The sequence below is a fragment of the Melospiza georgiana genome, chromosome 3 (genome assembly GCF_028018845.1).
Source record: "Melospiza georgiana isolate bMelGeo1 chromosome 3, bMelGeo1.pri, whole genome shotgun sequence".
Lineage (NCBI taxonomy): Eukaryota > Metazoa > Chordata > Aves > Passeriformes > Passerellidae > Melospiza > Melospiza georgiana.
The window spans coordinates 11,604,346-11,632,240 of NC_080432.1; the positions used below are offsets into that span (position 1 = coordinate 11,604,346).

Sequence of the window (27,895 nt, forward strand, 5' to 3'; positions counted from 1 at the left end):
ATAAACCAAAGACAGGGTTGTGCAGAGTCCCTCAGGTGTGCTGTACATGGCACCAAGCCAGGCCCCAAGGCACAGAGTGTGAGACAAACCAAATGGGAGGTATGGGAGGTTGAATGGTATTTAGGACATCTCAGAAAACTCTTCTGAAGGTTCAGGCAGGATTTTAAGTCTATGGGGTCTAGCAAGGATCTTCCTTTACCCTGCTCCCAGCACATGTGCAATGGCACCCCAAGGCTCCCCAGTTAGCAGAGGATCAAAGCAAAAGGAGCTTCTCCATGGGGATGTGCACCAAACCCACTCTCTCATGTCACAGTTTGGAGAGATGCAGCCTCTCCCGAGCTCCTCAGTGGGGATGTGCACCAAACCCACTCTCTCATGTCACCGTGTGGAGAGATGCAGCCTCTCCTGAGCTCCTGAGACTGCTGCCAGCACTCCCTCTAAACAGGCAGTAGTTTACATTCAGCCTTGCAGCTGAATGTTCGGTGCTGCTGGGTCAGACCTGTCATGAGCAATTGTTTGTCTTTCCTGACTGGATAAGCATGCAAATAGAGTCAAGGAAACAGAACTGCCCAAAGCCCATAGATTTGCTGTTATTCATTCTAGTGAATAAAACTATTGATGCTAAGTCTCAAAAGTCTGTTAGAACAGAGATATTAAGCATGAAAGGATTTTGGTTTGGTTTTTTGTTTGTTTCTTTTTGAGGTGTTTTTTTGTTTGTTTGTTGTTTTTTTTTTTTTTAATTTACAAGCCTATCCTGAGCCTGACAGAAAAGGATCAGTTTAAAAGTTTTGATTACAAACCCCATGAAAAATTTATTTAAAATGACAATATTTCAGCAGTTTTCAGATCCTGCTGTGACTGCTGAAGGGTCACATAAGAATTGGTTTTTGCAAGCAGAGCAACACACGTCTGAAACTCATTTTCACCGAATATTTTTACATTCAGGTAAAGCTTCCTCCCACACTGAAAGCACACTGCTCAAGCCTGGCCCAGCAAACTCCTTTACAAAAAGATGCAAATCAGTATTTCAAATGGGGATGGTGCCTGTCAGCACACACAGGTTTGACTGTCAGAGGTGGATATTCCTTGTTTACCAATAAATTCAAATCTGTTCCCCCAGGAAAGCTTTAAAGCTTCCAGAGGCACACGGTGACAGGAGCAAGCACTGAATGCTCAGGCTGGGAGGGGATGCCCAGCTGGGTATACCCTTCACCTGGGTAAAGGTGCACCTGGCTGGGACAGGGTGAGTGGTGGGGAAGAACAGGGTCGAGAGCTCCAGCAAGCTCAGAGGGAGTGCTGCCAGGAGGCACCAGCCACTGTCAAGGGGGGCTAAAAGGCAAAGGGGATGAAAGTCATGATGAAATGATTCTTTAGCTATTTCTTTTAAGTAATGGCTAGATTTGATTTCTTTTTTTCCTCCATAGAAGATGCCAGCTCACTCTGGCCCATCAGATAACAATTGCTGACAGGCATCCAGAATTAATAGGCAATCTGAAGCTACTTCTGGCTCTTGTGAATGTTTCTGTTGGTCCTGTGTAATGGCTGCACAGCTCAACATCCATTCCCTGTGATGTGCCAGGCTTCTTCTGGCATCCTTAGTCAGCAGCTAGGAGCTGCATTGCACAAAACTAGCAGATTCCTGTTTATAGACTGTTGTCTGTGTTTCTACAGCTCCCCTGCCTTTGGGGGTCCCTGGCTCTGTTTCCCCTGTAAGCAGCACGCCACAGGCTGTAGCAGCTCCAGAGTGTTGGATTTCCCTGCAATCCCTGTGCCACAGGAGAGCTGTTGGGCTGTACAGGCACTGCTGCTCGTAGGAGAGGATTTATTCACCCCGTCCTTCTGCAACACCACACACAGCAAACACACTGCCACTTTTTATTTCCCCCCCTGCCTTCTTCCAGGAGGTCCCCATGGCCTATAATGCCAACATACCATGATTTAGCCTTGCCCCAGTCAAGTTCATTTTGGGAGCAGGAAGTGAAGCCCTTACTGAGGGATGAGGGAATGCTCCTTCCTCCAGCCCATTTAAGTCAATACAATTCCTCTTACTGAGAGTCTTCCCCAATTTGATATCATAAATGAGGTGCTCCTTGGAGCTATGGCAAGAGATTTGTGGCAGTAGTAATGCTAAATTTAATTTCCTGGGATTCAGTCTCAAACAATTGATAAAGCTGGGTTATTCAGGAGCCATTCAAAAGTCCTAAGCTGTAAATGTATTTATTAGCTCCACTGTGCTTACAGCAGCCCAGGAATTCCACTTTGTGGAATTTCTGTCTGTTTTCCACTAGCGTATGAGCACAGATTACTGGGACTAGAACAATATTTGTGTTGCAAATTGCCTTTCAGAAAAACCCAAATGAATGGTAAATGTGTTGAAAATAGGGAGGAAAAAGCAGGTTCTTGTATTTCAGTCATAAATACATACTTAATAAAATATGTGATAAATTGGGAACAATCCATGTACTGATGTAGGACACCTGTAAGATTAATGTGAGGACAGAGGTGAGAGGAATTTTTATCACATAAATGTTATTTTGTGCCTTTCACTGAAACTGTTGTGGTACCGAAGCAATAACATGATGTCCTGTTTGCTAGCACAAGGTGACTGTGCTCACATCTTCCTCCTTGAACAGCCATGGCAGAGGCAGGCTGGGGAAACTCCAGGGAGGCTTGTGGAGCCTTGGGAATGAGCAGCTGCACAAAGGGACTCGCTGTGCATGTTTGTGCTTGGGTAGGTGTGTGAGGGCTGCCTGGTGGGGCGGGGATCCAGCAGGACATGAAGCACTCCCAGGCAGCAAGAGCAGCCAGCCCGAGGTGCTTCTGTTAGATTGAAACAATCCTTGGAGGCTTCACAAGTGCTTGAACCTCAAAGGCAAATCACAAAGTGTGGCTAAGGTTACATGACAGCCTGTCTGTGAACCAGCACCAGCATTCAACTCCTCTGGCCTTAGGTTGTGTACATGTGCAGAGTTCATCTTTCCTTTCCTTTGTTGTTGCTGCTCTCTGTCTGCTTAACTCTTCTGCACCGGTATCCCCCTTTGGTTTAATTTTTGCTTGTGTCACCCATCTCAAGAGACTGAGTCACAGTAGTAATCTGTTTGAACTCCTACCTGCAAATTTCCTCGTTCTCAGTACATTTTCTAGCGCACAACTGATTCAGCTTCCCAGAAGGATCTGTCACTTGGGAGAGCAGAGCTTTCCTCTCTATTACATTACCAAGGTCTCTCTCGGTCTGACTATCCCTTGACCCCTTTTAAAACATCCACCAAATGATCACTCAGCCTTTCCATAACCACTCCATTGGCAGTTTCCTTCCCTCTCTCACAGCTTACTTCCAGCTCTGTGTTCAACACCCTTATTTTTGCTGATGTCATTTAAGTTCTGGAGCTTCACCCTTTGACTCTCCTTGTGACGCCTGCTCTTGCATCCCTAAAACCTTCCTGTGCTGCTGTCACTGCTTCATGGAAGAGACTGTCCTACTGTGCTTCTGATGCACAAGGGGAGTCTCTAAATAAATACATTCTCACTGCCACCCTTGAGGACAGTCTTGAAAGATTCATCCTGACTCAGCCAAGCCCCTCTGTTTGCTCCACTTCTGCCTCTGGGCCACTGGCATCTGAATGAATTGATCAGTCATGCAAAAACATTTTCTGACTGAGTGGTAGATATCTAAATGCCAGTTAAGTCAGCTCTTCTCCTTTCTTTGTGTGGAGAAACATGTGAAGAAGACTGGGAGAGTCTGCAGCCCGTTCTGGCTGGGATGAGAAGGCATGAGGATGATGCCAGTCAGGATTTCCTGGGGGAACAGAGGATGGTCCCCCCTCAGTACTTGCCCTGCCAAACAGCCTTTTCAGGGGCTAGTCACCAACATGGATACATGATCCAAAGTGGTGCAGGAGATGGCCCCTGCTGCTTGCCAGGTTTGAATTTTTCCCTTGCATCCAGCTTCTCTTCCACTTGTTCCCAGTGGCCCTGATGACTGCAGGGAGCAGAAAATGGTCTGTCTGGACCTTAAGGCAGCAGGAGTTCCCCAGTGAGGAAGAACTCTCTTGCAGAGAGGAGGCTTGAGGAGCTGCCTCTAACAGCAGAGTGGCTGGCTCTCCCAGCTCCAGTCTCCACATCAGAACTCTGCCAGAAGCACCAGCCTTGTTCTGCAGCTGGTGTACCATGCACTGGTCACTTCTGCCCAGCCCAGAGCAGGGCAGGAGGGGCCCAGCCATCCTTGGGGACAGCAGCAGGCACAGGGCACAAGCACTGGGGAGCCACGAGATCCTGCGTGCTCTCTGCCAGCACAGGAGCTGCCCTGGCAGTGCCAGTTCCAGCTGTCAGGAGGAACTCACTCTACACACTGGAACAGATCCCCAGAGACACTAAGGAATGTCCCTCCCCGGAGACACTCAAGAACTGCCTGGACACAATCCTGCACCGTGTGCACTGGGATCACCTGCTGGAGCAGGGAGGTGGCACCAGATGATCCACTGTGGTCCCTTTCAAGCCCAGCCATTCTGGGATTCTTTAACAAGGTGGGTTACCTCATCACAAAGGAATCTGCAGGAGCTGGTGCTGCCCAGGGCCCCCCTGCACTCCCCCCCACCTCCTTTCCTGTACACCTGAGCAGCCCCAGGAGCCCACAGGGGACCCCTGAGGACACCTGACTTTCCTTTGCCAGCCCTGTAATCCCCACCTGCTGCTTTTCTTGGCACACCCACAGCACGGGACTCCTCCTGCCATTCCCCTGGCGTGTCAGGGGGCACCAGCCCTGCCAGCACTCTGTGCCTGGCCACTTCCCACCGCTGCCACAGCCTTGCCTGGCAGGGGCCACCACAGGCAGCTCTCCCTGCCTCCTGTGCCTGTAGCCAGCAGAGGAGCTGCCCTGGCAGCCCCAGGTCCTGCCTGCAGCATCATCCCCAGCTGTGTCACATCTCCCACACACAGAAGGTCCCAGCCAGGCTCCTTTTCACGAAAGTCTATTAAAGCAGGCGTGCAGGTTGAGGTGGCTACCGCAGCACAGCACTGGGCTCCTGTACCCGCCGGGTGCTGCTGTGTTAGCCACCCAGGACGGGCAGGGTGCTGTCACCTCGCGGGGTGTCTCTGTGTCCCAGGTCCCCTGCATGCCCTGGGGAGCTGCCGTTCTCCTGTTCCCGGCAGGGGCTGGGCTCCCGGTGCCGTCACAGCGCCGGCAGGCGCGCCGGCCTGGCAGGCAGCCCCGCGGGGGTCGGTGCACAGCCCGGGGGCCGCCAGGGTCTGCTGGGCGCTGCCGGGGGCTGTGGCACAGGGCCCCGCACCGGGGGACGGGCACTGATCGGGGGCAGATCTCGGTGGGGCCGGGCAGCCTGGGGCTGCCCACCCGGCTGACTGAGCCGGGGCAATCCCTGGCGCCCCGGGGGTCGCCAGGGCCTCCTGGGCGCTTCCTGGCGCGGTGACACCCTGTCCCGGGGACAGCTATTGGTCGGGGGCTGAGCTTCCTGGGGGCGCGCTAACTGAGCCTTAGCATCCTCGGCTTGCCCAGGCACATGGAGGAGCTCCTGGCTCTTGGCAGAACTGCCCGGAGGTAGCCAGGGGCTCCTGGTCGCTCCCCGGGGCGGTGGCACAGGCCCCCTGTGCAGAGGACAGCTGCTGGTGGTCGGCTGCAAAGCTGTCTGGGCTTGAGCTTCCTGGGGCTGCCCGACCACCACGTGAAGGAGCCACGGCAACTCCTGGTCTCCAGCAGAGTAGCCTGGGGGTCGCTGGGGGCTCCTGGTGGCTCCCTGGTTTGGTGGTCCTGGCACGCTATCCATGGAACAGCTACTGATCAGGGGCTGAGCCTCCCCGGACTGCCCATCGAGGTGAAGGAGCCATGGCAGCTCCTGGCTCCCAGCAGAGCAGTCTGGGGCCCGTGGCAGTGCTGGAGGGTCAGATTTGGGCAGGCAGCAGCTGCCCTGCAGCACCATAGGAGGCAGCTTTTCCCGTGACCCCCTCGACCTGTGCACCTTGGCGGCTCTGTTCCCTGAGGGTGCAGACCTGGGGAGCCTGTCCTGGGATCGATGCTTCGCCGACTGGGGCTTCTTCAGGGAACAGCCGGTGACCATCAGCCTCAGCCCTACAGTCAGACACGAGGACACGGCTGCCTGCAGGGGGACACAAGGGGCAGTGGGGGGCTCAGGGTGCCTGGGGGGTGGCTGTCCCCGGGCCCCAGCCTACCTCCTTGTAGAGGAGCTCAAAGGCACCAATGGAGCAGGTGGGGTTGTCCTTGCGGTCGAGCACGAGGCGCAGCGTGTCCCGCTGGACGTTGGCGCACAGCTGGCGTGTCACCGCCGAGGAGGGGCTCATGGTGGGGCAGGAGTTGATCTCCAGCAGCCAGGGCTGGAGGTCCTCCCCGATGAGGAAGTCGGCCCCGAAGAGCTCAAAGCTGCCCTTGCGGGAGCCCACCTGGTCCCGGGCGCAGCGCAGGGCGTTCAGGATCGCCGCCTTCATGCCGGGCACCATCACCCGCTGCCAAGCGTTCGCCCGCCCCAGCCACGCCAGGTGGGCCTGGAACTGCTTGTTGGACCAGATCTTGTCGGGGGGCACGCGGGGGTCCGGCTGCCACGTTTTGTACCGCTTCTGGATGGAGACGTTGCAGAGGTGCCTGGCGCTGGGGCAGGGAGAGCGGGGCTGGGTCAGGGGGTGCCGGGGGGCTGGGCGGTGCCAGCCGGGGCTCGGGGGGAACACTCACGGCTCCAGGTGGCACAGGGAGAAGGGCCGGGAGCAGAAGCGCAGGTAGCAGTCTCGGTAGAACCAGACGGTCAGCGGCTTCCAGTCGGTCACCACGAACCACTGCCGGATGTCGAATTTGGTGTTGAAGATGGTGAGCGGCCGCTCCACGTACTTCTGCACCACCCACTCGCACACGCCCGCCGGGGTGCCCACGCAGCTCTGCACCAGCTCCAGCACCTCCTCCAGCCGCGTCGCGCACACGATGCCTGGGCAACACAGGGACGGTGGCACCCCTTCTCCGCGGGATGTGTGTGCCCCACGCCTCCCCCAGCCTTACCCCTGCCGCGGGATTTGGCGCTGGGCTTGACGATCCACACGTTGAGGCTGCCCTCTATGCCGAGCTGTGGCAGCTTCTCCTCCAGGCGCTGCAGCAGCTCCTGGCACCGCTCCCGCTGCTCCGTGTCCAGCTCCAGCCTGGCCCCCTCGCTGTGGGGGACACGGGGGGTCAGCAGCGGCCCCGCCACTGTCCCCCCTGCCCCGTCCCGCTCAGCACCCACTGTGCCACACGGTAGTATTCCGGCAGGAAGCGGTCCCAGTCGATGCATGTCCGGCAGGGCGACGGGGTGCTCCTGTCGATGTCCTGGTGCCCCAGAACTCCCAGGTGCTGCTCACAGACCTCCAGGGCCTCCTCCAGCAGCTCGGGATACAGGGGCGAGCACGGCCCTGCTGTGGACAGCATGGGGTGAGATTCATGACTCCTACGGCAGCCTTGGGGCTGAAGCACTGAGCCTTCCTGTGGGACGGATGCCTTTGGAGCTAGGGCAGGGGATGGAGTAAGGGACCCCAAGCCACAGACATGAGCAGATGCTCAGCCTCCAAGCTCAGCCCTCAGACACGCCCTGAACTCCCCGTTTCATCCCTCGCCTCCACCCCGCTCAGCCAGCTCCATGCACTCACCCGGCACCTCGTCGGGTTTTGAGGGCTGCTCTGTCCCCACCGGCCTGTCTCCGACCTTCTGCAGGGCCAATTTGAGAAGGCTGCGAGCTGCTGTCAGGCAAAAATCATCTGCAAGAGGGAGGCATCATCCCTAGCCAGTCCTGCACAGGACACGGGATACACTGGAGCATGAGGGGTGACAGGAGGGCAGCAGCCTCAGGCTCACCAATGAAGGCTTCCTTCTCGTCCTTGAACCCCAGCCGGTAGCACCGGGGGAAAAAGGTGTTGAAGTCGACTTGCTCGAACCAGGACAAGTTTTGCAGACTTTGGCACAGCCCCTCCTGTTTGGAGAAGCTGGTCATTTCGTTCTGGACACCCACACCCCTCGTGTGCCCTCCCCGAGGGCCCCGTACTCCCACCTTGGTGCAAAGCGCGGCCAGCCGGGGATAGCGGTTCACCACCTCAATCCTCGCCAGCAGCTCCCGGTCAACGCTGCTCAGGCGAATGGTCCAGAGGAAGTTTGGCACCTGGTCCTGCACCAGGAAGGACTGCGGGAGAGAGCGGGCTGGGGTGAGCCAGGGAGCCCCCATCCTGCCCCAGGCCTGAGCCCCAGGCTGAGCCCTGCCTCTGAGGGTCCCAGGATGCCGTGGGGAGCTGTGGCAGAGCTCAGCCCTAGCCCTCTTAGCTAACCATGAGGTCATGGATGTCTTCAGAGTCCTCACTGCACTGCTCCTTATCTTCGTTGTCGTCCTCATCTTCCCTTTCCCCCTCGTTCTCCTTATCGTGTGCTGTGCACCACGGGTGCTGCAGGGGCTCTGCGGTGCCCAGGGAAGGCTGTGCCCCACCTGGCGGGTTCAGCACTGCCTCCCCCTGCTCATCACCGCCACCGCTTGCCCCCCCGTCCGGCTGCTGTTGTCTTTGGTCGGCAGGCTGCTGCTTCAGCTGCTTGTGATTGAGGGGCAGCTTCCTTTCCACCCAGCCCCGGGCACGCAGCAGCCGGCGGATGACGGGGTAGGGGCCGTGCACGGTGAAGATCTTCTTCTCCTGCGGGACAGCAACCAGCTCAGCCTGCGCTCCCGGCGCTCCGAGCCGGCTCTGCTGAGCCACAGGGGCACAAATGCCAGCGTGTGCCATCTCGGGGCACTGTGGAACCGAACCCCTCACCTTAATGGCCTTCTCCACACGCAGCCTGGCCTTCCTGAGCCGCTCCGACTCAGCCGCGTACTGCTGGCCATCGTGGTAGCCGATGGTGGCAGCTGCCACCTGCCCTGTGAGGACAGCCCCGCCTGAGCCCACTGTCCCCGTGTCCCCAGCCCCATGGGGTGGGCAGGGAGCGGGGGAACATGCTGACCTGTCTGCCTCTGCCTCACCACGTCTGGGGATCCTGCCATGGCATTTCTGGACGTGCCAAGCCTTCTGCCAGCATCCCAGCTGCACTCCAGAGCCTCGGGACGCTGCGCTGTTCCCTTGTCCTTGGCCTGCTGGGCCAGGGGCAGCTGGGGTGTCAGCTGCTCAGGTACTGCCCCTGGCTGAGGGGCTGTGTGCCTGCAGGGCTGCTCTGTCACGCTGTCCCAGGCCAGCCTGATGGCGAGGGGAGCTGTGGGTGGCTCTGCCTCCTCCAGGCCAAGCAGGTTGTCCTATTCCCCCATCCCTTAGAGACTGCAGTGGGTGTCCTGCACAGGACACAGCTTCCTTATTCCATAGCCACCGTGATGCCACAATGCAGGGTGCTCAAAGCAGCCTCAATACACAGGTCCTGGTTCTCCCCTCTTGTGAGGGACTTTAACCACCCTGACAGCTTGGAGAGGTGATGCAGCAAAGTACAGACAGTCCAGGAAGTTCCTGGAAAGCTTTGATGATCCCTTCCTGACACAGGTAGTGAGGATCCCACTAGGAATGGTGTGCTGCTCAACCTTGCACTAAGAACCAGGAAAAGCCTCGTTGGACATGTGAAGGCTGTGAACTGTCCTAGGTAACATCCATGACAGAGCTCTGCCAGAAACGCAGTTTTACCTTACAGTATAATTTCTGACTGCTGCTTGATTTTATTTTGATGGCTGCTGTTCAGCAAATTGCCCCTTTGCTTCTCCTTCTTTCAGAGATGTAGTTTCATTTACAATTGTTCGCGGGCTCCTTGCCCACACTGCCTTCTATGACTTAACTGAAGCTCTACTATTTTTATTATTTACAATCATCTGCAGCCAGCAGCAGTTTTATGCTGGCAGATAAAAATCACACACTGGTCACTCAGTGTTGTTTCACTGTGATTGCCCCCGAGGGATGTGTTACCAAGAACCTCAGTTAACTGGCTGCAGAGGTGGGTCACAATGTTAAACTGGCATCACAGACAGGCCCCTTGGCTCAGGTGCAGGGACTGGGGGGCTCCAGACCTGCTGGAACGTTTTTCTCCAGGAGAAGGGAGAAAAATGGATTACAAATTATTATACAGAGATTATTATCCTTTCAAGAAATCAGAAGGAAAACAAGATGCCCCTGTTGGGGTGGAAGAAGCTTCAGGTCTCACACGCACTTTAGAAAATGGATGGGAGAACATGATCACGAAGCACATGAGGCACTGTGATAGTTCTGGCTGTAAACTCTCTGTGGCCTCTACAGACAAGTCAGAACATTGCTGTCATAGCTAATTACTGAATGCCATCTTCGTATCTACATATCTAGAGTAGAAGGGGAATGTATCTTCCAGGAAGAAGTTTTGAGTTGGGGTGAAGAAAGCCTTAGAAAGCCACACCTTTGCAAAAGATGTGTGTCTCACAACAGTGGCTATTCCATGAAGTATACTGAGCCAGCTCCAAGACTTGGAATCACATGAGGATAAATCTTTTTCCAGACTAAGCCCTCAACAAAAGATTGTGTGTAAGCAACATAATCTATGGAGGAAAAACTTGATATGATTTTCTTTTATGGTAGCTGAAATTTATTTACTGAGCACTGCACGATTCCTTCCTTGCAAAGGAGTAGCCTTTTACATCTTTGTCTCCTCAAAACACGTGCTGAAGTAGCTTTTTCCAGATGCTGTGCTTATTTCTCAAATTTTCTGTTGAAGAGGGTTGTAAAATCTGCCATGTGACCACAAAGAGCAGCGCGTTCACTGAGCAATACTCGCTGTTCTGCAAGCTGCATTGCTGTGGCATCAGGGCTCCATATCTACAAAATAAAGGTTTGTGTAGTGAATGTGGATGGGCCTTTTGCAACAGAGGCACTAGGAAGATACTGTTAGCCAAAGACAGGCATGTTCTAGCACTCCTTTCCACTGTGAGACATAGAAAAGAAGCAGTGTGGCCACCCAGCAGAAGAGAGGTCAACAACGCGTGTGTGTACAAACAGAGCATTCTCTTGTTGTCACTTCCAATCTCTATCATGCCATGGACTCCGATTACAGATAATGTGGGAAAGAAGATCTTAAGGTAATTATTTAAAATTACTGACTCGGGCTCACGATCCTCAGAGTGGAAAATAGTAATTAGCTGTAGAGTCATCAGCTATGTAGCCTCAGTCCTCTGAGACCATTGTAGAAACTAGCATAAATCAGGGTTGGGGAAATGATAAACAAACTCCAAACACAACTGCTTAGCCAGCAGTGGCGTTCTTTTCCTTTTCAAGGAGGGGGAAAAAATACAAAAATTACCTCACTGTGATAATGTTGTTCTGTTTCTCAGTTATTTCTAAGCGTGTATGACAAGACCTGGACAGAAAAGTTGTATTTCCACTATTCCAACTCTAGGTAGCAAATATTTAGTGTGCTGTAATCCATCTAGTTCAGTAACTGTCACTGCCAAAAGTCATCATGTGATAACTAATCAACAGGGCAAGTTAGAAGTTGGTGCCCAAGCTATGCAAATAGATTCCTATCTTTTAAAAGCCAGAGTATAAAAATACGTGTCATAAATGTAGTTTCATTTTTATTTTAAAGTGTGGTTCACTTTAATCCAATTTAAAAATCCGATAAGAGATTTTGATATATAAAACAAATATTTGATTTCCACAAACATATGTCATATATATATATATATTTGTGTCATTATAAATTATACATCCACAAACTCATTAATTTACTCTTGCTTGGTGGCAACCTCTCTACGTTGTGTCACATCATCTCTAAGCTAGATGAATACTTGGATTGTTCTGGGTTTTGATCTCAGCAAGAGATCAAAAGTCACCATGGAACTGCACCCCTGTTTTGCTGCTGTACGTACTTTCCTGGGTCTGAAGGAGATGTCATTTTTGTCTTCTCTCGGTGCCAAGGATTGCCAATAAGCAGAACTGTCCTTACGGGAACTCTTTGGCTTTTCAGGAACAGCTTCTTCCTCAGGTGGCGGAGATCCATCTGGAGACTGAAGGGGAAGAAGGTACCAATTTTACCAATACATCATGTTCACAAGCAAGGCATGCATCCTCCATCTTCTGATGCTCTGCTACAATGCTTACTGGGAGGGTATTTTTCTTAATCTCTTAAGAACCTGTTTCTGTCAAAGCTGATTTTTTAAAATCAAAAATTGCAAGGGCCACCCTTTTGAAAGGTAAAAGGCACCTCTCTTCCTTGGGCACTAAAACATTAACTGCTCTTTGTGACTCCCACGACAGTCACCTTGTACCACTGGTGATCCCATCCTTTTCCAAATGAGGAATGAACAGGCACCTAAGGTTGCCTTCCTCCTGCCTCTGAAAGTCCTGTGCTGTCCCTGACATTCAAAACCTTTGTGCAAGGGGATGCCAGCATTTAGCTACTGAGACACATTTACTGCACTGTCCAGGGCAGCTGAAGGACACCTCCAGCCACACAGATACAATTTCAACTTCTCCCTAAATAGCAAGCTGCATGCGACTAAAAGTGCCACTGGTGAATCAGGAAGGTCTCATCCACAGAAGGAGAACCCAGATGTGGGCACAGAGGCTGGTGTCAGCTTGGGAATAGGACAATGCTGAGCTGCTCAAGACTCCCAGAGGGTGCAGGAAAAACATGAAGAAATAAAACAGGCAAACATCAGTGTGGGATTTGAGAAACAAGACTTAGGTAAATAGTGGAAGAGGAAAGATATGGCATAAAATGGAAAATAGGAAGTTAGCAAGCCTGGTATTGTCTCAGTGAGTTCAACTAGGAGAATAAAAAACCTTTTAACCAGTTTGAAGGGTATTGCTCTTATCTTGTGAAAAAAGAGGTTCTCCCTTTAAGAAATTAAGGTTACCAGTTGTTCAGTGTTTACCACAACAGAGCTGGATGAGCACATCCTTCAGGAGGAGGGAAAAAGTAAAGGAAATTTCTGTCTATGTCCGTTAGTGATACAGGACATCATTCTGATGTGTGTCTGTGGAAGACATGAAGTTTGTCTAATTAGCAAGACAAATTTCAACCAATGAACAAGTTCTAATGCTCGCAAGAACAGTATGAGCATCTGAAAATCATCACTTTAACAAAGCTGCCCAAGTTACAGCGTTAGAGAGGAATGGATAGCAAAGAATGAATGAAAGCAACTCCCTGCTAACTATTAGCAAATCAGTCCTTTGTTACCATCTCTCATACCTCTGTTTTCACAGATTTCGGTGGCTCTGGTGGTTTTGGCTTCCCACCTTTGCTTTGCTTTGCTTGCTTTGCTTCTTCTTTTTCTCGTTCTTCTGCCAAAAATTTCAGTTGATTTTCAAGCAGTTCAATTATTGCAGCATCTTCAAATATTTCAGCAAGATCAAGAGCACTCCTTCCTGTATATTTAAAAAAATAAATACCTGTGTAAACCATGAAAAGTAACTTTGGCACTGGTTTTTTGCAGCTGGACAATCAACTGAATTTAATATGGCCAGTATTTTATTACCCATCCCATATGCCAGCAACGTGCCTGACATTGGTGTGAGGACCAGCGGTCATCAGCACTGCTTGCAGAAATAAGACCTGGCAGACACCAGCCCTAAAACTCATTTTACAGGAATATTGCGGGAATTCTTATATTGCTTGCTTTGCTCTTAATGTTCTGCCATTTGCAGCTTAATACACTGGTCCACAGGTTGTCATTTTGATCTCTGAGAGCTGAGAGCATTTAGCACTAGGAGATGGTCTGCATTCCTGACCTTGTGCTGTGCTGGCTATTTCCTTCCGCCTCTGCTTGCTCTGTGGCTGGCAAGGGAAAGCCCCCTGATGGAAATGAACAGCTTCAGTGCTTAATGAAGGAAAAAAATCTGTCCTGGTTCTTATGAGACTCTGGCTGTAAAGTATCTGTGAGACTGCACTGCTGTGCGAATCACAACTCCACATGATATAAGGAATACACATCCCTTCTACAAGCAGGGTTTCACCACTAGACATTTTGGCAAAGAAAGTCTCATTGTGTAGCAATGCTGATTCCTATGTTAGAGCAAGAGCTTGAAAGATGATGCATGTGAACTTTTCAATTACTCTGGAGACAGTGGAAATAACTCTGAAGGAGGGATCTGCTGTGAGGAGGTAACTCTTCAGTATCAGCTCAGATTTGGTTTTCTGTTAAATATTTTTTTCTCAGGAGTTATATATACATGTAGAGCAGCAAGGAAGTCCTTTAACCAGCGCTGCCTGTGCCTCAAAATAAATCACTTAAATGAGTGGCAGACTATGCTCTGAGCCACAGCTGAAATCCAATTTTCCCTCAAATAATAATAACTAGATAGAATGTTTTCATTAAAGCCACTTATAATTCTGTATGTATCTTGTGAGGAGTAACAGTCTCCTGAATTGAGTAATTATTCATGTTACTTCATTTTCTAGATATGCAAAGTCCAAGAAAGCCTTTTTTCAATAATTATTCCAGACTGGAGAAAACTAACTGAACCTATTCCTTCATCCCAATCCTGACAGCAACCCTAAACACAGAACAGTTCTCCCAGTGTTCCAGGTGTTTTTAATAGAGAATCAGCCTGTTTTGGAGACATTGCTATTTACCATTGCTGTTTAAAGCCTCGACGTCAGCACCTGCAGTGATTAAGAAATAGACCATGTCCAGCCTGCAGGCCTCAACGGCTCTCATCAGCGGGGTGGCCTCGCCTACCGACCGGGCATTGACGGCTGCTCCAGCCTTCACCAGCACCTCAGCGATGTCCAGGTGTCCGTTGTAGCAGGCATGGTGCAGAGGGGTCCACAGGAAGTTGTCCGTTGCATTCACATCGGCCCTGCACAGGGTAAGAGTGGCTGTGGCAGCTGGAGCTGTTGGGTGCCTGCAGGAACAGCCCCAGCTCCCTGGGCAATCAGCTGGAACTGCCCGCTGCAGCGGCATATTCAGTGTAAAGAGCTATTTTCATATGGCTATTCTGAACCTGTTTCAGTCCCTGAACTTGGCATGGAATAGTAATTGTAAGTGTGCCTGGGTGCTGCTCATGTCTCCCCCTAAGCCATCAGTGTCCTTCACATGGAGCTTTTCACAGGTACAGCAAAAAACACAGGCATTCAAACACCTTAGTCCTGTAAAAGGCTGCTTGTGCTCCAGCTTCACCGAGAATGGCAGAAAGTAGATTCAGGAACTCAAAAAGTTCCCTTCTGGGCCAAGAACAAGTGCTACAGGACATGTGGCAACCCTGCAGAGCTCGCCTGCACGAGAGGGAAGTGTTCAACTGTCCTTTTGGTGTTGCTGCCCTCTGCCTGCTCCATTCCTCTGCACTGGCTCCTCCCTCTGACAAACGAGTTACACAAGGTCTGCCTTGGGAGTCTGAGCACTGAAAAGCCATTCAGCTACTGTGCTGCTGGGCTAGGACCTGCTTCTGCTCTCAAATTAAACCTGGGATGCTCTGCAGAAATCAAGGGCTAGTTCACGGGAGGTCCCTGGATGAAACTGAGAGGAAAAGCATTACCAGCCCTAGAGGTCCTGAAGGGAGTTAGGGACACTGTCCCACTTACTTGGAGGACAAAAAGCTGCTGTCTTCCCAAAAAAGAAGGAGGAAGGAAGAAAGAAGAAAAATTGTGAAGGAAGCTGCTTCCAGGGATAGCTGTTTGCTCTTCAGGTCAGATGATTGTCTAAATAAAAGCACAGATTCATCTGTTCTTCTTCCCTTGTTTAAATTTTTAATCTTTTTCAGAATTCTATCTTTGATGAGATCTTAGCACAGTAAATTCCCTGACCTACCACGTTTATCTCTCTTATCTTTCAGTCACTAAGTGTTATGGTTTATTTGTAGGCAGTTTCCATTTGTTTTAATTCTCATTAAAATGAGCTTCCTCAGTTATTTCACTTTCTCTCTCAACGCAACCTCTTTGCCTGCACTCAGACTCTGTCTGCCCCCGAACCCTTTTTCCTAACTTCATCCTATCAGAAAGAAACCAGTCATTGGGAACAGGGACAATGCAGCACTGAATTCAAAAATTCCTTGGCATTTTCTGCCCATCAAGCACAGAATTTCACATCAGACCAAATTTCATTTACTTCTAATTATTTCTGAAGGAAGATAGAAAGTAGATACCACCAATTTAATTTTAAACATAATAAATGTTAACAATTTAGCTGGATAAATGTTTTGTTTTGTATTCAATATGGATTTGTGGTTCTGTACTGAAAAGGTTATATTATAAAAGGTATTTGAATGCCTGTGCTAAACTGCAAGCCCATGATGCTGAGACATGCAAACCTAAATGCTACTGATAACTTTCCATTTTCGTTTCTGTCTATTGAAAAAAATCTCAAAACTGGTACTATTTATTCAAGCTAAGTTACTGTGTTTCTAGGTCTTATTGTTAAATAGGATGTGACTCCAGTGCTGTCTGCTGAGGCTTGGGAAAAGGAGTAGAGATTAATCTGGTGGATTAATTTGGTAGCTCCTATACCTTTATCTTCAGAAAACCTGAATATACACATTACCCAATTTTCCATATGCTCTAGGAATGTCAGTGTAATTACCAGCGTGTGGAAAGATCCATTTGCTGTTAGTCTTTGCAGGAACCAGAGCAATGACTACAGCGCCTTTCCCTGATATATTAATATTAACATGAATTCTATCTATGCATAGTAGAGAGAGAACAGAGTTAACGTAAAGATCTTTGGAAAATGTTCATTTAAGCAATTATGTGAAGGACTGTAGGAGCACAGCAGTGTGACAATAAGAGATTATGCTATTACACAAGTATGACTGAATATTTTTGAAATTGCTTTCATTTTTAAGGTGTCATTGAGATTTTTCACAAGTGTGTCTGCGGGCTACAGAATTGCTGAAGCACTTCTAAAATGAGGAGCAGGCTAATTAGTAGCAGGGGCTTCTGATGTAAATCCTGCTGCTTCAGACTGCCTCAGCTGCAGAGGAAAGTGGAGATTTAAACCAGGCATGTGGAACAGGAAAGTCCAGGTTTACCTCAATGATTTCAGTCAAGTCCTTCAAGTCAGATTTCCCCAAAATAATTTCCCAGTTTTGAGAGTTTGCTTGTGAGGATGCACTACTACTTGGGTATGAACCCCTGCCGCTGACCAAATATCAACAGCCCAGACACCAACAATTGCAGTCCTGGGGAACTTGTCCCTTGGTTGTTTTCATTCCATGCTACTAAAATATGAAAAATAATAAACTTACCCCTGTGACTGGAGATCTTAGGGAAGTAACTTTAATGTTATGTAAGCAAAAAACAAACCGTAGCCTTTTGCATCCAAGTATTCAGTGGACATTTATGCTTTTGAAAGCCTTCCCAAAATAGCAATTAAATTGAAATTATCTTACCCCTTTTCCAGAAGAAACTCCACAAGAACTATGTTGCCAATTGCACATGCAACCATCAAAGGTGTTTTGTAATATATATCTTTCATGTCTACTGGCACGCCCTGGTCGAAGGCTCTCTGCAGAGACACAAAGTCTCCTTCTCTGACCAGGTAGTTGATATCCATGAGGGTTTTACCGGGCTCCTCCATGTACCAGGCACGGTCATCGAACACGGGGTGGGCGGCGTGGAGGGCGCGTTTGAATCGCTGCTCCTCGGGGATGGTGGGGACAGCCTCCACCATGCAGGTAGGGAGGCCATCTTCCCTGAGGGGGCGTTCACTCTGGGGCACTACGCACACTGGCACAGGGAGGCCTTTCTTGCCTCTCCTTCTCGGTGGCTTCTTCTTCTTCTTTGGTTTTGGCCCAAAGGATGAGAGCAGAAAGGTTTTCTGCAGGTATCTTGTGCCTTTAAAAAAATCATCCAGGCTGACCTTGTCAGAAGATACTTCATGCTTTCTAGCAAGAATTTCTATTTGTTCCTGATCCACGGTCCCCCAGTGCTTCTGAATGACTGCCATGAAATCTCTTTTGGATACTATCCCCTCATCTTCCTCATCAATCTCAAACTCCTTGCGGATGGCTTCCTCATGCTGCAGGGACCAGTCGTACACCTTCAGGTACCAGTCAAGGGTCTTATCTGGCTTCCTTGCGGCTTTTTCAGCTTTGCGCAGCACTGTTACTGCTGCTTTGAACCCACCGCCCTTGGCAACATCCCTTGCGGTCAGCTTTAACAAGTTGGTCCATGTAGGATCACAGCCTAGAAATATGGACACAGTATGGCTAATAGTGCAGTGGAATTCCTACTTTTATAATATAAGAAACTTGTAATACACAGGCAACTCGTGGCAACGGCCTACAATTTTATATAAGTAGCAGTGGTAGGTGGAACCACATCACTGATCCCAGGCTGGAAGGTCACCCACATGTCCATATTTTTTTTCCAAAGGGAGAAGCATTGAGCAGCCTGTATTTATTTATCCACCCATGAATATGTATAAAGAGAAGTTCAGTAGAAACTTTACATTTTTACTTGAAGTGGTGAGCAAGGTTAAGAAGCAAAATAAGATTAAGGTGTCATTTATTTCTATATCCCAACATTACAATTTGGCAATGGATCACAAGAACAGGATGTGGGATTTTGCATGGTGCTCTTGGATCAAAGCTTGAAGTGAAATGATCATCTGATCAAGTCAGGAAAGGATCACAGCTGCTTCAGGGCATGTTTCAGTACCCATGGGTATGAAATTTTCCTCATGACTGCACAGAGATTTTTTTTAAATGATCATCAAATCAAAAATGTATTTTCTATTGGAAGTTTCAATACAATACATCTAAACCCAACTAAACCCAGAACCACCTAATACTGTCCAACACTAAGTTATACAACCTCCTGATGTTTCTGCTGCTTTCTTTGAGAAATTTTTTCTCATCCACATGAGGTAAGAGCCTCTGTTAGGCCCTTCTGAATAAGATTTTTGCCACAGGATACCCAAATCCTTCAGAGATACCCAAATGAAATCTTTCCTTTAGCACAGAAATAGAATACAGATAATAGTTGTGAAGTAATTTAGTTTTCATGTACCTCTTTGTCCTATATACCTGCAGCAGTCTGTAAATCCTCCCTCTGCAGCATAATGAAGTGGTGTGTTACCATTCATAGCAACCAGTTTCAAGTCTGCACCATAACCTGAAATGATCGCCAGAATCTAGAAAAACAAACAGAGTCCCACCAAAAATCTTGTCTGTTCTTAACATGTGAAAATGTAAGATTGATTTACAAATAAATGCAATATATGACATTCCCATTCTAATAACGAAGTTCTCTTCCATTTCCAGCTGGTCAATGCACATATAACATTAATGTTTTCTATAGCATTATGCTTATTTAACTGATGAAACAGAAACCTTGTGTAATTGTAGACACTAAGGACAATCTTCTTGCCAGCTCACTGTGAATCCCTGTCTGGCCTATCACTGCTGGAATCCCTCTGATGCTTACAAAGAATCTGCTTTTGATTACTGATCATTATGCTTTGATCAGCTGAGATAACGGACTCAAAAAAACCCCAACAAAAGCACACTCCAAAAGCCCAAAGCAAAGCCCGGTAACAACAAAAAACCCAGCCAGGTTTGGCTTTGCAGCAGCGCTTTCACAGCAGAAATGTGAATACCTCAAGGAAGCCTCCTTTGGCCGCGAAGTGCGCAGCGCTGTGTCTGTCGAAGTCGAACAGGTTCACGTTGGCTCCCCTCTGCAGCAGAGCCAGCACCACGTCTGCCGCGCCCTCACGAGCCGCCTCCATCACCGCCGTGCGCCCCGTGGCCTGCGGCAGCACAGAGCACTTACACTGGGGTTCCCCAAAACACAGCCTGACAGCCTCACAGGGACCTGCAGGTGAGCCCTCAGAGCCTACTCATAATAGGGCTGCCAGCAGAGAGCAGGCAGATGCCAGCACCTCAAGTATATTGAAGTCCCTTCAATATTGAGTCCCTTCAATAATGCCCAATCTATTGCTTAGTTAAGGAATCCTGGATTCTATGGGCATCTTCTCATGTATATTTACAACATCTAACTCAAAATACCACCTCAGATTACAAAAGCAGGAGCACGAGGAGCTATGGCTGGGGAAGGCAAATCAACCAGTGAATTTCACTATGGTTCTGTGAGGCAAAGTTCACTCGATTACATTAATATTGTCTTTTCCCAGATAGTAATGGATGTTTGCTTTGGATAACTCCAAGGGAAAGCCTGAGCTTCTTGATTTATCAACAGCACAGAGCTTCAGTCTTTCAGGTCTTTGTTAAATTAGGGAGCAAACAAATAAACGATTAGGATCTACAAAAGAGAAGAAATTTTCTCATGCCTTGTTCCTGCCTTGATTGCTCATCAGATTTTCCCTACCTTTTAGTGAATATTCACTAAAATAACTTACCTTTTAATGAATACTATTTCAACTCTGAAAATCTAAGGACACATCAAGGCAAATACAAATCAGCAGTGCTCCACTGAAGTACAGTGAGCTGCAGCTCCTAAAAGCTGATCCAGTTACATGAAAGTTTGGGGAAATATTTGCACTCTAAACCTACAAAAATCAAAAAAAAATTTAAATCCGTCTCCTCCAAAAAAGGGTGGTACAGAAGAGGGGAAGAGGTATGGCCACCTAGTTAAGCAATTTTCACTGCTTTATTATTTTAATGTGAGGATTTAAGGTCATGTACTCTGCTCTATACTCCTGTATCTGTTCTTAGCTACAGAAAGGCTCATACCGGGTCTCTTGCATGGGGATTCGCTCCTTTCTCCAAGAAAACGAGGCACATATCTTTAACCTCATGAGCATGCTCACAGGCTTCTAGAAGCAGAGACCTCCCAGTCGTGGTACAGCTGTTGACATCTGCACCATAATCCAAGGCAATCTCCAGGCAGTGGGTATGGCGAACTGTAGGTACAAGGCAGTAAAACAAAACACCTGCAAAGGAAACCAGTGGGGGTTAGGGTGGAAAAGGAAATTACCAGAAGGGTTGTGGGGCTGTGAGCTTCACAGCTGACCAGTCTGCAACAGAGACCCCTTCACTGAGGGAGAAGCCATGCAAGAAAAGATTTCTACTTCAGAGACTTTACCTGAGGAGAAAGCCAGAGCTCAGTATGTCACAGGCCGTGAGAGGAATGTGAGTCTCAATTATAAGTTACCTCTCAGCTCTCTGCTGGGGAGACATGATTTAATGGCCTCGACTCTTCAGGAGGAATTATTTTCATTTTCATCAAAGCTGTAATGGCCAACAGCTTCTGTTGGGTTGTAAGGATAACCCTCAAGCACAGCTCCTCTCCACAGACAGACACATCACATGTAATAAGTGTGCCACACAGTTAAGGGATTGCTTTATGGTACCTCCTTCTCACTCACCTTTCCCTTCATTATCCCCAGCAGTCATGTCTGCTTTAGCTGTTGCTAGTAGTTCCAGAATGGCCTCAAACCCCTGCTCAGCTGCCTTCATGGCTGGCGTGCACCCCATGTTGTCGTGGACGTTGGGGCTCGCTCCGTGCTCCAGCAGGAAGCGGCACATCTCAATGTCGTTCTTCATGGTGGCCACGTGCAAGGCACTGTATCCTTCCTTGGGCTCTGTGTAATTGATCAGATCTGGGAATCCCTTCTGGATCAGGTTTTCTATTTGCTTCTTGTCTTTCTCATGAACACACTGTAGAAGTTTGTAGATCTGTAAGTTTAGAAGCCTTTTATCTACTGGTAGCATCCCAGGATAGGGACGATTTTCTTCTTTCAAGGAAATACTTTCTGCATGGACAAAAAAGAAAACATGTAATCTCACAGAGGACATTATAATGACCTGCCAGTAAAATCAGGAATTAGACCATGTTCACAGCATGAAAATATCCACTTTACCTGGACAAAACATTAGGTTTTGAACTAATTTATCTTTTACTGTGGGCAGCACATATAGAGGCTATATAAACCCAAGTAGTACCTTACAAAATTTTTCTTTCTAGTCATCCAACTGTTCTGAAGAGGTCTCATTCAAGGAGAAAATTAAGTTAAGAAGCTGTAGGGTAACTGCTCTCCATTCAAGGAACTGTTATAATCTACAATTACTTGGAAGCCTAAGGGGAGGCTGTTCATCTGTTGTTTTCAATGGGAGAAAGAGTCATGAGACACTGTGTCCTCTTCACTTCCTGAAACATAAAATTGATACTAAAATTTTTATTAACATCACCTCACCAGTGACTGAGCATCTTCCCCGTTTTTTTGGGTATTTTTTTCTGGTAGCTGATGCATGAAATTCCTGCTAGGTTATGTAGATAAAAGAGTAAGTCAAATTTCTCTGCTGCAAAACCCTTGGAGGAAAAAAAATACAGACTGCAGGGCACTTGTCTGGGAAAAGGGTCTTCCATGTCCTGCATCACAAGCTTCTTGAAAAAAATTCAGTGCAGGACTTTGCACTTGCCTCAATTCTGGATGTTTTCCATTTTTTTTCTTTTGGGTCTTTTAGCCTCTTTTAGCTAGTCTCAGCTCTCATGGCTGGAGGGTTAGGAAGGGTCAGACATTGTAGGGACCATTTCTGAAGCTTTCCTAAGTGGACAGGAGGCTTCCTAGCAGCTTCAGCAAACCTTTGGTCATCCTGTCCTCCAGAACTCTTACAGGACATGCAACACAAAAATGTGAAGGAACATATGTTAGAGAACACTTGGGGTTTGGTTCATTTGGGTTTCTTACTCATTGCAATGTAGTCTGTAAATGGGACCACTCAGCATCTGCCTGGCTACTCTGGGTGCTTTGTGGATGTCTGTGACAAGGGGAGATTGCAGAGAGATGCAGAAGGATGCACGATTCCAACAGGCAGGACCTCCCATTCTGGGGAGGAAGCCTGAGGGAAAACTGCAGGAAAAGTAGAAAAAGTTGACTGAAGGTGAATCATGTTGGGAATGGACAGAGAGGTAATTTTTGTACCACAGGTACAACTTGCCAGTTGTAGTTTCTGTAGCTATTGCCTCTCATTTCTTTGGAAGTTCTGTGTCCAGCCTAGCTTTGGAACAGAGATTGGGTCAACTGCTGGCAGATTTCTGAGCACTGTGCCTCTTGTTTTCCCTGCCAGACAAGGCCCTCAGCTCCCTCCCTGTGCACCCCACTGTGCTGGGTGAAGGTGCTGTTATTAGAAGCTGCTCCCTTGCAGAAGTGTTTAAGTGGGTAATAAATGCAAAGACTTTCTCTCTGCAATGAAACCTGCTCTGAATAGATCAGCTGCTCTCAGATGTTCTCCATTTAAACATGGAATTACTTAAATCCTTTCCTCTTTAGGTCTTACATAACCCTCATTCTGATCATAAACAGGTATGTTCTTACATCAAACAATTAAATCTTCAGGTAGCAATAACTTAAGTCTGTCACCTGTGGCTTGTTCATTCTCATCCCTACCATGTTGTTCTTCCTGTGACATTTTGTCCAGTGAGAGGGAAAAAATGCAGAGATTTTTATCCTGCTGACGGGAATTACACCTATAGCAACCCTAGAGTCCTGAAGCTCAGAGCTGAGAAATAAGGGTACTTCAGAGTAATGCCCTGCTAGAAGTGATCACTGGAGTCCCCACAGAGCCTGCTTTTTAGAGCCTGAAGAAATTTCTGAGCAAATCCTCAATACAGGAAGTTTTTTTTCTGGCTACTGAGCACAGGGAAAAGTTGTGACACAAACTCTGCAGGGGCTGTGAGGAGGAGCAGCAGGAATGTTCTGCAGGGAAGGCTCTTACAGTACTTACACCACTGAAATTCAGCAAAAGAAAGATACTTAGATGGAACTGACAAGCTTAAATGTTCTTTTATGCTTTTGTTTCACTTCCCACCATCCTGCAGCAGTAAGGAACTTGGGTTTACTTCCATAAAACTTTCTTCCCACTGTTATTCATGATTTGCATCTGGATTTTTTTCTGGAACTTATCTTGGATGAAAACTTGCTTTTTCTTCCTTTCTTTCTCCCTCTGAAGCAGCAAACACTGAAGTGACATTCTCCTTGGACATAGGTTAGTAATGCCACAGAACATGAGCAGAAGTGCCCTTGGTAAAAACCTGTTAGTAACTAATCTTTGATGAACAAATGTGAACAAATGGATATAACATTCAATACATATGAATTTGGATTTATTTCATGGATTATCTTGGAGATTCCTTGAGATACTTGCTCCCTATAACCTCTGCCCCATGCTGGACATGAGACTGATGGCACACCTTACACTTACTGCACACTTTCATTTTTGCTCACAGTGGAATGTACAATTGAGTACCATTTTAGTTCTGATCAGATTTTTTTCTGGTGCTTTTGAGCTGCTTATGACAGTATTCTTTTAATATTTCACATGCAGCAATAAAATTATTTCCATGAGCAGAAGTGAAATTATTTTTATCGCAATAGTCAAGTCTGTTATCACAATTCAGCCACCACTGAGTCCTTACCCAGTTTAAAGTCTTTGCTTCAAAGCATTAAGAACCAACAATTTACATGAAAACAACCAAAACATTTTAACTGTTACAGTTAATATTTCTTTGCAGCATTTTTTGAAAATGACTGGATCAAGTTTTATTAGAAGCTTCTAAAGTAGCAGCATCAAAGAAACACGGGTGGGATAAGAAATTCAACCCAGGGTCATGTAAAGTTATAAGCAAGGGAAAAAAGCTTCTAAAATGAAAACTGCAACATCTTGTCAACTTTCATTGTAAATGAGTAAATTGACTAGTAGTAAATACTAGTAAATTTACTAGAAGTAAATGCTACCAACGCTGTGTATTTCATATATTTTTTTATCACTTCACCTCTAATAGGTGGTTTAATGGAAAGTGAGGGATTGTTATGTGGCTTTGAGACAGCTGGGCTCTGGGAGGGCTTCATGAAGATGTAACCACAAACCCCAAGCCCGTAGTGTTTGCTTAGCAGCAATTTTATCTGTTGACAAACATCAACAGACTCGCTACCTTCATTCTGCCAGCTTGTGCCATTGTTCTGATGGAGAGCATGAACTCATTTCAAATCCAGATTAATCCTTTTCTCAGCACACCTGGCATTAAGAAAATAATTTTAGTTGGATTCCTGTTTGCCCACAAAGCTTTCCAAGCTGTGATGGAGGTAGATTGATAGAGAGGGAACTTCTGATGGCCACTGATCTCATTCCCTGTCTCCCAGTCAAAGCCTGCTGCCTGACTGCTGCTGGAAGCACTTGTGACTCTGCCTTAAAAGCTTGCAGAAGTTTTGTCAGTTTCAACATTTCCAATTGAAAACATCCCTTTAATTATCTCTATTCACAAACCAGTAAACAAAATTTTCATGTGTTTTATCTTTAGTGGGAGAAAATAGCTGAGCGCTTTCTAAATTTAATCCCTTTGCATGCTGGGCACAGAGATAAGCCTAAGCCCTATATGTCACTATAAAAGGAACCAATATGGTAACAGTGCCATGCTATATTTACAGCTTTACGTGAATAATTGCACTGGATTTTTAGCTGTGACTAAGGTTTAATAGGAGTGATGCAACAAAATCTTCCCAAAACCGAATTCCAGTTTCATGAATAGCCTACAGTGCTGTGGTTTTTTGGTGTTAATTTTCCAATTTGGTGCCTTGCCTTGGGCTGAGGCACGGCTGAGCACAGTGATGGGCACTTAGGTTTGAACTGAGCAGGTTTCAATGTCGTGTGGAGATCTCAGCCCAGATCCAGTCCTGAGTGCTGTAAAGGCAGTTCCCAGGTTATGGCTGGGTTGGATCAAAATATGTACATCCTTTTGTCTTCAGCTTGCTTTGCAACTTCCAGTCACCCCAGTATCCATTGAAACTGGGGTGTAATGGAGCCCTGATTGCCAGCACCTAGAGCCCTGATTGCCAGCACCTAGCAGCCCTGACTGCCCACACCTGGATGGAGCCCTGATTGCCCATACCTGGATGGAGCCCTGATTGCCAGCACCTAGCAGCCCTGATTGCCCACACCTGGATGGAGCCCTGATTGCCCACACCTGGATGGAGCCCTGACTGCCCACACCTGGATGGAGCCCTGATTGCCCACACCTGGATGGAGCCCTGATTGCCCATACCTGGATGGAGCCCTGATTGCCCACACCTGGATGGAGCCCTGATTGCCCACACCTGGATGGAGCCCTGACTGCCCACACCTGGATGGAGCCCTGACTGCCCACACCTGGATGGAGCCCTGATTGCCCATACCTGGATGGAGCCCTGATTGCCAGCACCTGGATGGAGCCCTGACTGCCCACACCTGGATGGAGCCCTGATTGCCCACACCTGGATGGAGCCCTGATTGCCCACACCTGGATGGAGCCCTGATTGCCCATACCTGGATGGAGCCCTGATTGCCAGCACCTGGATGGAGCCCTGACTGCCTGCTCTGGGCAATCAGCTTAACGAGCAACACCTGTGGGACAGGGGCTGGGGGGTGGCTCCCCAGCCAGGAGCCCAGCCGTGCTCCAGGGAAGCTTCTGGAAGGCTGTGGAATTGGGGGTGAAGTGCTGCTGCGCTCAGGAACAAGGTGAGCAGCAGCGGTTGGTTTATTTTCTCTGGACTGCGACTCAGAGGAGCGGGCGGCCTGTAGAGGAGACTGGCTTTAACGGGAGAGAAGCCGCTGGAAGGGGAGGATGCTGGAGAGCCGGTGATGACCCAAACGGTGTTCCCTGCCAAGGACGTGCCGCTCTGGTCGTGCGGACACCCCAACGGAGGTAATGCCAGCGGCGAGAGGCGCGGGCCATGAGGGGGACGATGCATAGCGCGCCCGTGTCCGGCGAGGCTGCGCTCAGCCCTCACAGCGCGTCCGCTCTGCCCCGGCCCTCCGCAGCGCCGGGAGCCGCCGGCTCAGCCCCGCCGCCCTCTCGCCTCCATGCCCAGCGGCGGCGACAGCGACCCTCGGCAGCCCGGGGCACTCACCTGAGGGGGAGGGCGCTGAGGGCTCGGGGGCCGCCGCCGGGCCCTCGCCCGCCTCAGCGGCAGCATCCGGACCCTCGCCCGCCTTAGCGGCTGCAGCCGGACCCTCGGCGGCCGCTGCCGGTCCCTCAGTGGCAGCATCCGGACCTTCGCCCGCCTTAGCGGCCGCAGCCGGACCCTCGGCGGCCGCTGCCGGACCCTCGGCGGCAGCATCCGGACCTTCGCCGGCCTTAGCGGCCGCTGCCGGACCCTCGGCGGCCGCTGCCGGACCCTCGGTGGCAGCATCCGGACCCTCGGCGGCCTCAGCGGCCTCAGCCGGACCCTCGCCCGCCTCAGCCGGACCCTCGGCGGCCTCAGCCGGACCCTCGCCCGCCTCAGCGGCCGCCGCCGGACCCTCGCCCGCCTCAGCGGCCGCCGCCGGACTCTCAGCGGCCGCAGCCGGACCCTCGCCTTCCTCAGCGGCCGCAGCCGGACCGTCGCCCGCTTCAGCGGCCGCCATCGCCGTTGTGGCCGTCTCCTTGGCAACGGCGTCGGGCGGTTGAGAGCCGTGAGGCCGTACCGGATCCCCGCGGTGCCGCCGCGTCCTCTCGGTGCCCTCAGTGCCACCGGATCCCCTCAGGGCCCCCGGCTCCCCTCAGCTCGGTACGGACCAGCGTCCCGCCGGGGGTGAGGCGGGCGCTCGGGAAGGACTTGGGTGTCGCGGGCTCTCTTTCCTTGAAGCTGGCTTACTCGCCAAGCCTCCTTTTCCTCCCCCGTGGGAAGAAGCAACGCTGTGCGGTTGTTCCGCCTCCAGACTTTTCTGGAGTTGCCAGAAAATGGAGTGGCGAGGTGCGCGTGTCCACCAACGGCCCGGCCATTCCCATAGGGTCTGTGTAGCACGATAATGGAAATGAGCTTGGGTGGAAATGGGATCGTTCACAGTCAGTTGAACAGAAAAACCTGTATTAACAGGAGAAAAATGCCAGTGAATGGGGGAAAACCCTCAGAGCTTGTCAAGTGAAGCCTAAGTCATTCTAAAAGGCAGCAGCAGTAACCCTGGGACTGCCCGAGCTCTGTATCTCCTTTCCGTTCACTTCCTTTAGTGCCGAATTCCCAAATGCCACAGCCCAGCCCTCAGTGCTCCTGCCAGGCCCGGTAGTCATGTATGTATGGGATAACTG

At 49.3% G+C, this 27,895-nt stretch overlaps 2 protein-coding genes across 4 annotated transcripts; both read right to left on the bottom strand.

Moving 5' to 3' along the window:
* Window positions 1–5,168: 5,168 nt before the first annotated feature.
* Window positions 5,169–9,002, bottom strand: LOC131081654 (tubulin tyrosine ligase 3-like). The gene is made up of 10 exons (XM_058020894.1): window positions 8,963–9,002; window positions 8,302–8,879; window positions 8,031–8,159; window positions 7,838–7,952; window positions 7,633–7,740; window positions 7,233–7,401; window positions 7,013–7,161; window positions 6,695–6,941; window positions 6,181–6,613; window positions 5,169–6,107 (listed from the first exon to the last, which is right to left on the bottom strand). The coding sequence occupies exons 1-10, from the start codon at window positions 9,000–9,002 to the stop codon at window positions 5,169–5,171; spliced, it is 2,907 nt and encodes a 968-aa protein (XP_057876877.1).
* A 1,447-nt stretch (window positions 9,003–10,449) lies between these two features.
* On the bottom strand, window positions 10,450–27,518 carry ANKEF1 (ankyrin repeat and EF-hand domain containing 1). Of its 3 annotated transcripts, none has more exons than XM_058020769.1 (10): window positions 27,295–27,518; window positions 21,222–21,608; window positions 20,587–20,786; window positions 19,494–19,643; window positions 18,905–19,028; window positions 17,284–18,079; window positions 14,534–14,760; window positions 13,151–13,326; window positions 11,826–11,963; window positions 10,450–10,776 (listed from the first exon to the last, which is right to left on the bottom strand). In XM_058020769.1, exons 2-10 carry the CDS (start codon window positions 21,565–21,567, stop codon window positions 10,651–10,653), a joined length of 2,283 nt encoding a protein of 760 aa, XP_057876752.1. In that variant the 5' UTR covers window positions 21,568–21,608; window positions 27,295–27,518; the 3' UTR covers window positions 10,450–10,650. The 3 variants fall into 3 exon arrangements, with proteins under 3 accessions (XP_057876752.1, XP_057876753.1, XP_057876751.1); XM_058020770.1 differs by lacking the exon at window positions 27,295–27,518 and adding an exon at window positions 26,739–26,937; XM_058020768.1 differs by lacking the exon at window positions 27,295–27,518 and having other exon boundaries at window positions 21,222–21,878.
* Window positions 27,519–27,895: the final 377 nt, after the last annotated feature.